At 41.0% G+C, this 14,085-nt stretch overlaps 1 protein-coding gene across 1 annotated transcript; it reads left to right on the top strand.

Moving 5' to 3' along the window:
- The first annotated feature begins 9,682 nt into the window (after positions 1 to 9,682).
- Positions 9,683 to 10,948, top strand: LOC117925978. The gene is made up of 2 exons (XM_034845072.1): positions 9,683 to 10,038; positions 10,651 to 10,948. The coding sequence occupies exons 1-2, from the start codon at positions 9,683 to 9,685 to the stop codon at positions 10,946 to 10,948; spliced, it is 654 nt and encodes a 217-aa protein (XP_034700963.1).
- Positions 10,949 to 14,085: the final 3,137 nt, after the last annotated feature.

The following is a 14,085-nucleotide window of genomic DNA, read 5'->3' as shown; positions in this document are numbered from 1 at the left end:
CTGCAATTTATCTTCATTTTCTTCATACGCGTTTTCTCCTTCCGCACCATCTTTTATTTCCTTTGATGTGAAGATTGTATTGCTTGGGTGTGGGTAATAAAGGCCACACATGATTGTTGTTGATTGGTTATGAATGGTTTAGAAACTTTCTGACCAAATTTAGGATTTTTCATCAACTGGCTAAACCGGTTCAAACGGTTCAACCGGTTCAGCGCCATAACTGGCTGCCTCTGTCAACCATGAGGAACCCCTGACCTTTCTTTGTCCGGTTCTCACTCATCCGAGCTCGGAATTGAGAACCATTTCTTTTTTTTTTTTATTTCCTTATTCAGTTAGAAACTTCCTAGCCAAATTTGGGATTTTTTATCAACCGTCTAAACTAGTTGGGAACCGGTTCAACCGGTTCAGCACCATAGCCTAGGGTTTCATCTTTGACCCATATGCTCCCACATACCCAATTCATTAGTAGAGACCGAGTTCCGGGCCTAGAGGGGTGCTACCTCGCATGAGGTACCTTCCCAATGGGTAACCTGATCCCCGGACCCAGGATATAGTTTTCGCAGACCGCTTTTTCCATACCAGGGTCATTAAGGGTTTTTGTTCTTACTTAATTTTCCCCATTTTAAAAATAAAAATAAAAAGTAAGTGGTGACTCCATACAACACCGTTTCTCACCGGGGACGGGTTTTTCAAAACTGGAAAATTGGCAACTTTTTCATTCTTTCTTTTCTTTTAAAAGTGAGTCGTGCCGGTCCGGTGGATCGGGTGAGGGTCCACAGTCCTTAATATGTTAATTGAGTTAAAAGGTAATAAATACTACTCAAAAGTGTTTAAAAGAGTTAATTACAAGCTATCAAATAACACTTTTTGAGTAGTAATCACTCCCTCCAACCGACATATTGCTAGTCCCTTAGCAATAAAGGAAAGAAAAGTAAACTAAAAAGTAATATACTTTGCAAGATCATGCTTATCACTTCAAAAAATTTGAAGTGGCATGATGATCAAACTCTCACATGGAACATTAAAGAAATATAAACTCAAATTTCAACAAGAGTTATCAAAAATCTTGCTAATCACAATTCATAAAGAGAAGGCATTATGCAAATTGAAGCTTTAAAATCATTTCTACTTCCAAAGGACCAAACCTTACTCTTCCACAAAAATCTAAGTGTTAGTTGATAGTTTCCGAATATAGTATGCTAAACTAATCTCTCCCCCCAACCTACCTCTTTTTCAACACTTAGCAAACTGACCAAATTCAAAAGGCTAAGAATGAACCCTTTTGTTTCACAATTTTTTTTTTTCATGTAGGAGTACAAGGCTTAAGGGTATTCTTTTCTAAATTGTCCATGTAACGGGGGTCCATCGATGACTCCCAACCAATTAAGGTTTAGGGCATCAAGCTTGAAGGATCTTCCAACCAATAACTCCTCGGATTTTACCCCGGACTTTTGAGAATGAAATATTAATACCCAAGCACCTACAATATGTTAAACTCCACCTATTCACCTTTGTAACGAGCATTGAGATCAGTGACTCCCAACCAATGAAGGCTTAGGGCACCAGGCTTTAAAGATTTTCACCATATACTCCTCAAACTTTGCTCGGGTTTCAAGGCAAGCAAACATTTTTCTCTTTATTTTCTTTTCTTTTTTCAATGACTCATTGGCCTTTTACAAGGTGTCCCAACACTATTAAAATAAGGTCAAAGGTACCAAGTCTAAATTTTCCTAAGTCAAGAGGGAAATAGTTTCTCATCTTATAATCGGAACCTATTGTGCATAGTGTGTGAAAAGCTTAAAGTGGAAGAACTAAGCTTGAATTCAATAGAAGCTTCAACAATTCATCAACTTTAGTAAGCATAATAGAAACTCCAAGTCAAGTGAAATGACAAAAATTCAATTTCTCCCATTTCAATTTGAAATTTTTTCCTTAATAACCATGGATGATAGAATGAAAACTTTAAAATTTTAAAATTAAGCAAAAATCAACTAAATTACCAAAATAACTTAGCATAAATAACAAAAACTTCCTTCCTCAACTCTCTCCCCAACCAAGCTGAACATTGTCCTCAATGTGGCATGAACGATTAAGATTATAGGGAGAAAGTGGTACCTCCTGAGTGATATCAGTTTCGAGTATTGATTGGAGAAACCACATGTTTCAAAAACAATAAAAGGTATGAGTAGAGGAAATAAAATAAAATAATGCTAAGAGTACTCAAAAATTGATAGATTTGTATTACGTCATTTCATGTAAGTACAAGAGGAGAACAAGTAATACAAGTAATCCCAATATATGATAACAAAAGCATGGGATTTCACAGTGATACTATAGTAGAGGAAATATAAGGGAAATACAAAAACGAAATACATAAGGGAAATATAAATAAAGGAAACTATGAAAATGATCAAATGGTGGCTAGAGGATGATGTGGAGATGATGGCTCAACTGCCTCTGCCTCTCCTGTAGTCGGCTCCTCAGGAGGCATAGTCTGATCTACGAAAGGAAGGACCTGTGATGGCTCTGGTGGGCTAGGAATGGGGTGCTCAGGAGCTGATATAATAACCAGATGATGTTGAATCTGCCTCAGGATGGTAGTGTGTTGGGTCTGAGTAGCGATAATCTGCTCCTGATGAGCACTGAGAGCTGTGATCTGTTGAGTAAGAATGCTATGAGAAGTGGCTAATGCCTGAAAAGTGTGGCATAGGCCTCTATACTCGATAATGGATATAGCAATCCTTGGCTCAGCTGAAGGAGATGGCTCTGATATGGGTGGAATAATAGGGGGAGTCCGTGGTGTGGCCTGAGGAGCAAAGGGTGCAACCTCAGGTATAGGCTCTGTAGAGGCCACTACAGGGGCAAGTGGTGGAGTGTCAGCTGGTATGTCAATTAGCTCCTCTGGCTGGTCTGGATGCTCTGGTCCAGTTGGAGCTCCCTGGTCTGCACCATAGGCTATCATACTTGTCCATCCGTCGAGAGTGAATATCTCTAGACAAATGCGTCTACGCTCAAGCTGAGGCTCTGCTGGGTATCCCAGGTACTCCAAAATCTGGCATAACAATCTGGGAAAGAGAAGTGGAATAGCATCTGCTCGGAGTAGCTTCTTCCTATGGACCTTCTCTTCAAATTACAGAAGAGCGGCCATGATGAGATGATGAGGGCCAAAGAAGTATCCCTCAGATATCCTGAATAATGCCTCCAGCAAAACTCCTCTCCTTTGCACCCAATACTAAAGTGGAAAGATGTTATGGCGCAGAAGTGCATCAATGAAGAACATGCTGGGAGGGAGCTCCTTCCTCAACAGATAATGGCACGAGGATGCCCCTCTAGACAAAATGTGGACTATGTCACTCTGTGTAGGATGAGTTCAAACTCGAAAATCCTCTGGACGTGGTTGCTCATAAGGATTATATAGTGCCTCTGCCATATGTCGGTCTCCTAGAATACCATGGCGTCCATCTATGGTGAAGTGGATGACTGTAGGATCCCGGACCTGGTTTGTGGTCATGGACTGATAGAAGTCCAATGCCACGTGGGGATAGAAAAAATCCTTGGGAGTCAGCAAGTGCTCCATATGGTACCTCTGTAGTAGATGGAAAGAATCCCTGAGGTCGGGTTGAAGTCTAAAAGTGGCTGTGTCAAAACAGAGCTCGGAGTGGAATGGCCTTGCCCTGTAATCCAAATTACCCTCAATTGGTGGATGAGTGACCATGGGGCGTCTGATAACCACCTCAGGAGTCATGCCTGAGGGAATTTGGGACTCTTTGGCTGGTGGCTGAGATGGCTGAGACTTTTTGACAAGCGGAGGAGATGGTCGAGGCTCTGATTCAGGCTCTGAAGACGGCTCTATTAAATCAATTGGCTCAGAGACCTTGGCTTTCTTCTTTGGGGGACCGATACCTGAATTTTGGGCTCGAGAAGAGCTCACCCCGGCCATGGTAAGTGACCTCCGTATCTGATAGCGCCTGATAGGATGACTCATGGGTGCGTCCTCAACCGGAGGTGGGACGACCAGTGGTTGCGGAGGCTTGGGTGTGGCAGCTTGGACACAGCTCTCTCTTGGGACTCTCAGGCGAGATGATGGGGATGAGGACTTAGCTCCTCGGGTTCTAGCCATGGCTGGTCAGAGAAGGTGGTCGGAGGTGCGCGCGGCTTGGCTTAGGCGGAGAGGTCAGATGGAGAGTTGCTCTGGCTTGGCTCCTCTTTGGTACCTTTTTGAAGTTCAAATGACCAGTTAGAATAGGAAATATGGAATTTATACCGTTTAAAAAGGATGCCAAGGGACACTTTTTATTTTCGCAGCAGAGGGGCAATTTCACATCGGGAGGCAGATTTCACAGAGAATGGGCGGATTTGCAACCATTTCGCAGCCCATTTCACAGCTGCGAAATGAGGGTACGGAGCTACGAAATGGCACTCGTGTGCTAAGGGGTGGTTTCGTAGCTGCGAAACCACCTGCGAAATGGGGTCTCGTCTGCGAAAAGGGGGATTTTTAGGAGTGGAGGATTTCGCAACCGTTTCGTAGTTGCGAAATGAGGGGGGGGGGTCTGCGAAATGGCACTCATGTGCCAAAGGGGTGTTTCGCAGCTGCGAAAATTTTTAGGCTGGGGGGTATGGGGCTGCAAAAGAAAGTAATGGAAATTACTTATGAAGAAAAGCATTCCTTGGAGTTTTAGGTTCACAAGGGAGGCTCCTCATGCAAAAACAGAGCTTCGGTCACTTGAATCTTTTCCTCGCATTAGAGAATTAACATATAGTCAATTCTCTAACTGGTGTTGTATAGATGTTTCCCTTTAATGGATTTCAGAACTAATTCCCTCTCACTGATGCAACTTGCAATGGTTCGTGCCTCTCACCTAGCATTTGCCATTGAAGGTGATCATTAACCTTAGACTTCCATTCTCAAGCTCGCAAGAGATAATTAATGGATGTCTCCTTAGAGTCCAAAAGCTTACCAAGTGTTGGCAATTCTAGGAAATCCTACCTTCAAGTCACCTCCCAAAAGCTCGCAAGAGATAAACTAGTGCATCTCCATGGACGGAGATCACTTGCCTTACCAAGTGTTGGCTTAGGTGAATTGAAGGCGTTTTAAGTTGACTAAAAACATATAAATCATTAACGGGTCACACTTTCTATTCATTAACAGCTGAAACAACAAAACTACCAATTCTTGCATTCGGGGCCTTACCCGGCAACCTTAGCTCCAAGGAACTAAAAGTCTAGCCACTCATTCTCTAAGGAAACATCCTCAGAGCTTGTTTGGCTAGTAAGAAAAAAAATAAATATAATACAATCAAAAGAAGAAGGTAAGGCAGAGCAAAAGCTCTATATTTTACTTCCTTTCAAAACTATACAAAGGATGTCTCTGAGAAGAAGCTCCCCGACCTCTCACTATAATGGAAATTACAAACAATATATATGAGGCTATTTGCCCTTTGTTCTTGCTTAAAGACTAAGGAATCCTATGATAGGTGGATTACAATGAGAGAATTGGGATTTAGACATCAAATATCTGAAGCAAAAAATCTAAAAATGTCGGTCGCAATATCGGGAAGCACTCAGGAGAATTTCACAGGCGTACAAGATGGCTGTGAAATTTTGCAGCATGAAGGACACCATTTCGCAACCAAAGGCTGATTTCGCAGTCATCCTCTTGTGATTTCGCAACCAAAGGCTGATTTCGCAGCCCGTGAAATTGGCCTTCAGCTTGGTGTGATCGGCTTCCAATGGCTCTAATTCCTTCATTTCAACTCCGAATCATGCACCATTTGAAGCATTGGATTTCTGACTTCTCGAGCTTCAAAACGAAATATATTATGCATAAATTGAGCTCCAAGAAGTGCTCCAAAAGTGGCTGATAGTTGCTGTCCTTTTGAATGCTTCAAGTTAGATTTCTCTCTTTGCTTTCCCTCCTTGCATTCATGATTTGCTTATGGAAAAGGACTTTAAAGCTTCAAAGCTTTGGTTCTTCATGTTAATGAGCTTCCCATTGCTTTGCCATGGATTCCAAAGAACTGTCCTCAATCTTGGATTGCTTTGGTGATCAAATTACTAACAAAAACACCAAAACTTACACAATTTGATTAGAAATGATTGCAAAGGTCCTTAATATGTTAATTGAGTTAAAAGGTAATAACTACTACTCAAAAGTGTTTAAAATAGTTAATTACAAGCTATCAAATAGTACTTTTTGAGTAGTAATCATGTATTGATTATAGGAAATTGAATGTCGTGACAAGGAAATATCATTTTCCACTGCCATTTATTGATCAAGTGTTGGAGAGAGTCTCTGGCCATCCTTTCTACTGTTTCTTGGACAGGTACTCAGGGTATTTTCAATTTGAAATTGATGTTGAAGATTAGGAGAAGACCACTTTCACATGTCCATTTGGAACATACGCCTATAGAAGAATGCCTTTTGGTTTATGCAATGCACCTGCAACATTCCAAAGATGTATGCTTAGTATCTTCAGTGATATGGTGGAGCGAATTATGGAGGTTTTCATGGATGATATCACCATATATGGAGGTACATTGAAGAATGCTTAGTCAATCTAAAAGCGGTTCTTAACAGATGCATTGAAAAGGACTTGGTGCTCAACTGGGAGAAATGCCACTTTATGGTACATCAAGGAATTGTCCTTGGCCATATCATCTTCGAGAAAGGCATTGAAGTTGATAAAGCAAAGGTGGAACTAATTGTCAAATTGCCATCCCCAACAATTGTAAAAGGAGTAAGGCAATTCCTTGGCCATGCAGGGTTCTACAGGAAATTTATAAAAGACTTCTCTAAGCTTTCAAAGCCTCTTTGTGAACTTTTAACCAAGGATGCTAAGTTTATATGGGATGAAAGATGTCAAAAGAGTTTTGATCAATTGAAGCAATTTTTGACAACCGCTCCAATAGTGAGGGCTCCCAACTGGCAACTACCCTTTGAAGTAATGTGTGATGCCAGTGACTTTGCTATAGGAGCTGTACTTGGCCAAAGAGAAGATGGAAAGCCCTATGTGATCTACTATGCAAGCAAGACATTGAACGAAGCTCAAAGGAACTACACAACTACAAAGAAAGAATTGTTAGCTGTGGTGTTTCCTTTTGACAAGTTTTGTGCTTATTTGGTAGGGTCTTTCATCATTGTTTTCATTGACCATTCAGCCTTGAAGTATTTATTGACAAAGCAAGATACAAAAGCAAGGTTGATTAGATGGATTCTTTTATTACAAGAGTTCGATCTCCAAATCAGAGACAAGAAAGGAGTGGAGAATGTGGTAGCTGACCACCTTTCAAGGTTGGCTATAGCACACAATTCCCATGTCTTACCTATTAATGATGACTTTCTTGAGGAATCACTCATGTTTCTAGAGAAAACTCCTTGGTATGCTCATATTGCTAACTATTTGGTTACTGGTGAAGTGCCAAGTGAGTGGAAAGCACAAGACAGGAAGCACTTCTTCGCAAAGATTCATGCTTATTATTGGGAAGAGCCTTTTCTTTTCAAGTATTATGCAGATCAGATAATAAGGAAGTGTGTCCCTAAAGAAGAGCAACAAGGAATCCTTAGCCATTGCCATGAGAATGCATGTGGAGGCCACTTTGCCTCTCAGAAAACAGCCATGAAGGTGTTGCAATTAGGGTTTACTTGGCCATCACTTTTCAAATATGCCCACATCATGTGTAGGAGTTGTGATAGATGCCAAAGGCTTGGGAAGCTAACAAAAAGAAATCAAATGCCCATGAACCCCATCCTAATAGTTGATCTCTTTGATGTTTAGGGTATTGACTTCATGGGACCTTTCCCAATGTCTTTTGGTAACTCTTATATCTTGGTGGGGGTGGACTATGTTTCTAAATGGGTTGAGGCAATCCCCTATAAACACAATGATCATAGGGTGGTTCTCAAGTTTCTTAAGGAGAACATCTTCTCAAGATTTGGGGTGTCCAAGGCCATAATCAGTGATGGAGGTACTCATTTTTGCAACAAACCTTTTGAAACCCTATTAGCCAAGTATGGAGTGAAGCATAAGGTAGCTACACCTTATCGTCCTCAGACTTCCGGGCCAGTGGAGCTAGCAAACAGGGAAATCAAGAACATATTGATGAAGGTGGTGATTACGAGTAGAAAAGATTGGTCTATTAAGCTTCCTAAGTCACTATGGGCATATAGAACAACTTACAAGACTATTCTTGGCATGTCTCCCTATCACCTAGTCTATGGCAAAGCATGCCATCTCCCTGTGGAAGTTGAATATAAGGCTTGGTGGGCAATCAAGAGGTTAAACATGGACTTGATCAGAGCTGGGGCAAAGAGGTGCTTAGACCTTAATGAGATGGAGGAATTAAGAAATGATGCTTACATCAATTCCAAAGTTGCAAAACAGAGGATGAAGAGGTGGCATGATCAATTAATCTCCAACAAAGAATTTCGAAAAGGACAAAGAGTCTTACTCTATGATTCAAGGCTCCATATCTTTCCTGGGAAGCTCAAGTCAAGGTGGATAGGTCCTTTCATTATTCACCAAGTGCATCTCAATGGAGTGGTGGAATTACTGAATTCCAATAGCACTGACACTTTTAAAGTCAATGGTCATCGTCTCAAGCCATTCATTGAGCCATTCAAGCAAGAAAATGAGGAAATCAACCTCCTTAAGCCATAAAAAGCCTAATCAGAAAAGGGTTAGATGGACTTGGTTTCACCAAAGTCCATAATTTTTGTTTAATTTTGTTAATTTATAAGCTTTATTAATTACTTTGATTTTAATTTTGGTATTAAATTGTGTTATTTATATGTAACTTAATCTTTTTGAATGATCAAAATCAGGAGGAATTGTAAAGAAATTGAAAGAAGGAAGCTGGGAATCATGAGGAGCTCAAAAGCAAGGAAAAGGTATGGTCTGCGAAATTTTGCAGCCTAAAAAGGGCCCCTGCGAAAATGGCCCTTGGTTGTGAAAAAATTTCGCAACCCCTAAGTAACCGCTGCGAAAACGTCCCTTGGCTGTGAAATGATTTCGCAGCCCCATGCCCCCCTCTGCGAAAATTTTCATAGCTACGAAACACCCTTTTGGCACACAAGTGCCATTTTGCAGACCCCTCCCCTCATATCACAGCTGCAAAATGGTTGCGAAATCCTCCACGCCTAAAAATTCCCATTTTTGCAGCCAAGCACTCATTTTGCAGGTGGTTTCGCAGATGCGAAACCACCCGTTGGCACACGAGTGCCATTTCGCAGCCCTTCACCCTCATTTCGCAGTTGAGAAATGGTTGCGAAAGTGCCGCCCCTTTGCGAAATCCGCCATTTGCTACGAAAATGCCCATCTGCTGTGAAAATGAAAACCGTCCCTTGGCATCCCTTTTAAACGTTATAAATTCCATATTTCCTATTGTAACTAGTCATTTGAACTTCAAAAATGTACCAAAGAGGAGCCAAGCCAGAGTAACTCTTCGTCTGACCCCTCCGCCTGAGCCAAGCCCCGTGCACCTTCGGCCACCTTCTCAGACAACCATGGCTAGAACCTGAGGAGCTAAGTCCTCGTCCCCATCATCTCGCCTGAGAATCTCAAGAGGGACCCCTATCCAAGCTACTACAACCGAGTCTCCACGGCCACCAGTCGTCCCACCTCCGATTGAGAACACACCCATGAGTCCTCCTGTGAGGTGCTATCAGACACGAAGGTCACTTACCATGGCCGGTGCGAGCTCTTCCAAAGGCCAAAAGTCAGGTAGCGGTCCCCCAAAGAAGAAAGCCAAAGTCTCAGAGCCAATTGATTTGACAGAGCCATCTTCAGAGCCTGAATCAAAGCCTCGACCATCTCAACCACCTGTCAAAAAGTCTCAGCCGTCTCAGCTACCAGCCAAAGAGTCCCAGATTCCCTCAAGCATGACTCCTAAGGTGGTTATCAGACACCTTATGGTCACTCAGCCACCAATTGAGGGTAATTTAGATTGCAGGGCAAGGCCATTCCACTCCGAGATCTGTTTTGACACAGCCACTTTTCAACTTCAGCCCGAGCTCAGGGATTCCTTCCATCTGCTACAGAGGTACCATATGGAGCACTTGTTAACTCCTAGGGATTTTTTCTATCCCCGCATGGCATTGGACTTCTATCAGTCCATGACCACAAACCAGGTCCGGGATCTTACAGTTATCCATTTCACCATAGACGAACGTCATGGTATTCTGGGAGCCCAACATATAGCAGAGGCACTCCGTATTCCTTATGAGCCAGCACGTCCAGAGGATTTTTGAGTCTAGACTCATCCTGCACAGAGCGACATAGTTCATATTTTATCCAGATGGGCATCCTTGCGCAATTATCTATTGAGGAAGGAACTCCCTCCCAGCATGTTCTTCATTGATGCACTCCTGCGCCATAACATCTTTCCACTTTAGCATTAGGTGCTGAGGAGAGGAGTTTTGTTGGAGGCATTATTCAGGATATCTGAGGGATACTTCTTTGGCCTTCATCATCTTATCATGGCCGTTCTTCTATACTTTGAAGAAAAGGTCCATAGGAAGAAGCTACTCCGAGTGGATGCTATTCCACTTCTCTTCCCCAGATTGTTATGCCAGATTTTGGAGCACTTGGGATATCCAGCAGAGCCTCAGCTTGAGCGTAGACGCATTTGTCGAGAGATATTCACTCTTGACAGATGGACAAGTATGACAGCCTATGGTGCAGACCAGGGAGCCCCAATTGGACCAGAGCATCCAGACCAGCCAGAGGAGCCAGTTGACATACTAGCTGACACTCCGCCACCTGCCCCTGCAGTGGCCTCTACTGAGCATATACTAGAGGTTGCACCCTCTGCTCCTCAGGCCACACCACAGACTCCCCCTGTTATTCCACCCATATCAGAGCCATCTCCTTCAGCTGAGCTAAGGATTGCTATATGTATTATCGAGTATAGAGGCCTATGCCACACTTTCCAGGCATTGGCCACCTCTTAGAGCATCCTCACTCAGCAGATCACAACTCTCAATGCTCATCAGGAGCAGATTATTGCCACTCAAACCCATCACACTGCCATCCTGAGGTAGATTCAGCACCATTTGGGTATTTTATCAGCTCCTGAGCACCCAATTCCTAGTCCACTAGAGCCATCATAGGCCCCTCTTTTCGTACATCAGACTATGCCTCATGAGGAGCCGATTACAAGAGAGGTAGAGGCAACTGAGCCATCATCTCCACATCATCCTCCAGCCACCATATGATCATTTTCATAGTTTCCTTTATATATGTCCTTTATGTATTTCCCTTATGTTTTCTTTACTTTAGTAGCTTTTGAAATCCCATGCTTTTGATATTATATACTAGAATTAATTGTATTACTTGTTCTCTTCTTATACTTTCATGAATTGAAGTAATACAAATCTACCAATTTTTTTAGCACTCTTAGCATTATTTTATTCTAATTCCTCTACTCATATCTTTTATTGTTTTTGAAACATGTGCGTTCTCCAATCAATACTCGAAATTTATATCACTCGAGAGGTACCACTTCCTCCCTATAATCTCAATCGTTCATGTCATATTAAGGACAATGTTCAGCTTGGTTGGCGGAAGAGTTGATGAAGGAAGTTTTTGTTATTTATGCTAAGTTATTTTAGTAATTTAGTTGATTTTTGCTTAATTTTAAAATTTTTAAAGTTTTTTATTCTACTCTCCATGGTTATTAAGGAAAAATTTTCAAATTGAAATGAGAGAAATTGAATTTTTGTTTTTCACTTGACTTAGAGTTCGTATTATGCTTACTAAAGTTGATGAGTTATTGAAACTTCTATTGAATTCAAGCTTAGTTCTTCCACTTTAAGCTTTCACACACTGTGCACAATAGGTTCCAATTATAAGATGAGAAACTATTTCCCTCTTGACTTAGGAAAATTTAGACTTGGTACCTTTGACCTTATTTTAATAGTGTTGGGACACCTTATAAAAGGCTAATGAGTCTTTGAAAAAGAAAAGAAAAGAAAGAAAAAATGTTTGCTTGCCTTGAAACCCGAGCAAGGTCTGAGGGGTATATGGTGAAAATCTTTAAAGCCTAGTGCCCTAAGCCTTCATTGGTTGGGAGTCACTGACCTCAATGCTCGTTACAAGGGTGAATGGGTGGAGTTTAACATACTGTAGGTGCTTGGGTATTAAAAATTCATTCTCAAAAGTCCAGGGTAAAATTCGAGGAGTTAGTGGTTGAAAGATCCTTAAAGCTTGATGCCCTAAACCTTAATTGGTTGGGAGTCATCGATGGACCCCCGTTACATGGACAATTTAGAAAAGAATACCCTTAAGCCTTGTACTCCTAAAATGAAAAAAATTGTGAAACAAAAGGGTGCGTTCTTAGCCTATTAAATTTGGTCAGTTTGCTAAGTGTTGAAAAAGAGTTAGGTTGGTGGGAGAGATTAGTTCAGCATACTATATTCGGAAACTATCAACTAACACTTAGATTTTTGTGGACGAGTAAGGGTTGGTCCTTTGGAAGTGGAAATGATTTTAAAGCTTCAATTTTCATAATGCCTTCTCTTTATGAATTGTGTTTAGCAAAGTGGTTGATAACTCTTATTGAAATTTGAGTTTATATTTCTTTAATGTTCCATGTGAGAGTTTGATCATCATGCCACTTAAATTTTTTTGAAGTGATACGCATGATTTTGTAAAGTATATTACTTTTTACTTTACTTTTTCTCTCCTCTATTGCTAAAGGACTAGCAATATGTCAGTTGGGGGGAGTGATTACTACTCAAAAAGTGCTATTTGATAGCTTGTAATTAACTCTTTTAAACACTTTTGAGTACTAGTTATTACCTTTTAACTCAATTAACATATTAAGGACCTTTGCAATCATTTCTAATCAAATTGTGCAAGTTTTGGTGTTTTTGATAGTAATTTGATCACCAAAGCAATCCAAGATTGAGGAGAGTTCTTTGGAATCCATGGCAAAGCATGATTCATGCCTAATTGGTGTCTCAGCTGATCCGTATCCAGCTGGTGCTCCTTGATTGAGGGATTAATCAACAAAATTTATAACCTATTACACCATATATTAGGGTAGCAAAGACAAAGCTACTATAGCATAGTGGCTCTAGGATCGTTCACTGGGATGGGTTTTCACTTCACAAATGATATTAATTCAAAGCTGAATTGGTGCCTTTTCATTTCAAGGTTAGCTTTAAAAGAAAACATAAAGATGTTTGAATGAAAAAAGGTTTGGTTTTAAACTAACCAAAAATAGTAACTGATTTTACTTAGAAAAGTGTTTCTTGGAGTGTCAGATCACTAGACTCAGATTCCTTATACAAAAAGGAGAGTTCCGGTCACTTGTTTCTTTTCCTCGCATTAGAAAATTAACATATAGTTCCTTCTCCAATCGGTATTTTACAGATGCTTCCCATTAATGGGTTCAAACACTAAATCCCTCTCACTGATGCACCTTGCAATGACTCATACCTCTCACCTAGCACTTGCCATTCAAGGTGATCTTTAACCTTGGATTACCCGTCAAAAGCTCGCAAGAGATAACTAATGGATGTCTCCTTGGAGTCCAAAAGCTTACCAAGTGTTGGCTATTCTAGAAAATCCTACCTTCAAGTCACCTCCCAGAGGCTCGCAAGGGGTAAACTAGTGAATCTCCATGGACGGAGATCACTTGCCTTACCAAGTGTTGGCCCAGGTGATTTAAAGACATTTTAAGTTAACTAAAAAAATAAAAACCATTAACGGGTCACACTTTCTCTTCATTAAAAATTAAAACAACAAAACTTCCAATTTATGCATGAGGGAACTTACCCGGCTTTCCTCACTCCAAGAGACAAAGAGCCTAGCCTCTCATCCTTTGAGAAAAAAAAATCCTCAGAGTTTGATTGGCCAGAAAGAAAACTAATGAGAAAACAAGAATATATATGAAAAACAGAGCAATTGCTCTGTAAAATATATTCCTTACTATTACAAAAGGTTCCTCTCCGAGAGTCTCCCTGAGAGTTTATATAGGAAGGTAATTTACCCTTCCTTGGATACTTCCTAGCTAAGGAATTACATGAGTGGCTGAATACAAGGAGAAAATGGAAATTTAGACACAAAAATATCAGAAGAAAAG

The sequence above is a fragment of the Vitis riparia genome, chromosome 12 (genome assembly GCF_004353265.1).
Source record: "Vitis riparia cultivar Riparia Gloire de Montpellier isolate 1030 chromosome 12, EGFV_Vit.rip_1.0, whole genome shotgun sequence".
NCBI lineage: Eukaryota > Viridiplantae > Streptophyta > Magnoliopsida > Vitales > Vitaceae > Vitis > Vitis riparia.
Note: the sequence above shows the minus strand (reverse complement) of the source record. Positions and strands in the feature narration are given on the sequence as shown.

What these genes read in the sequence shown, in the direction of transcription:
- LOC117925978 (XM_034845072.1), top strand. Translation starts at nt 9,683, where the DNA reads ATGGCCGGTGCGAGCTCTTCCAAAGGCCAAAAGTCAGGTAGCGGTCCC. An exon ending in TCCTTCCATCTGCTACAGAG is followed by an intron (nt 10,039 to 10,650) that starts GTACCATATGGA and finishes CACTCTTGACAG; the next exon opens with ATGGACAAGTATGACAGCCT.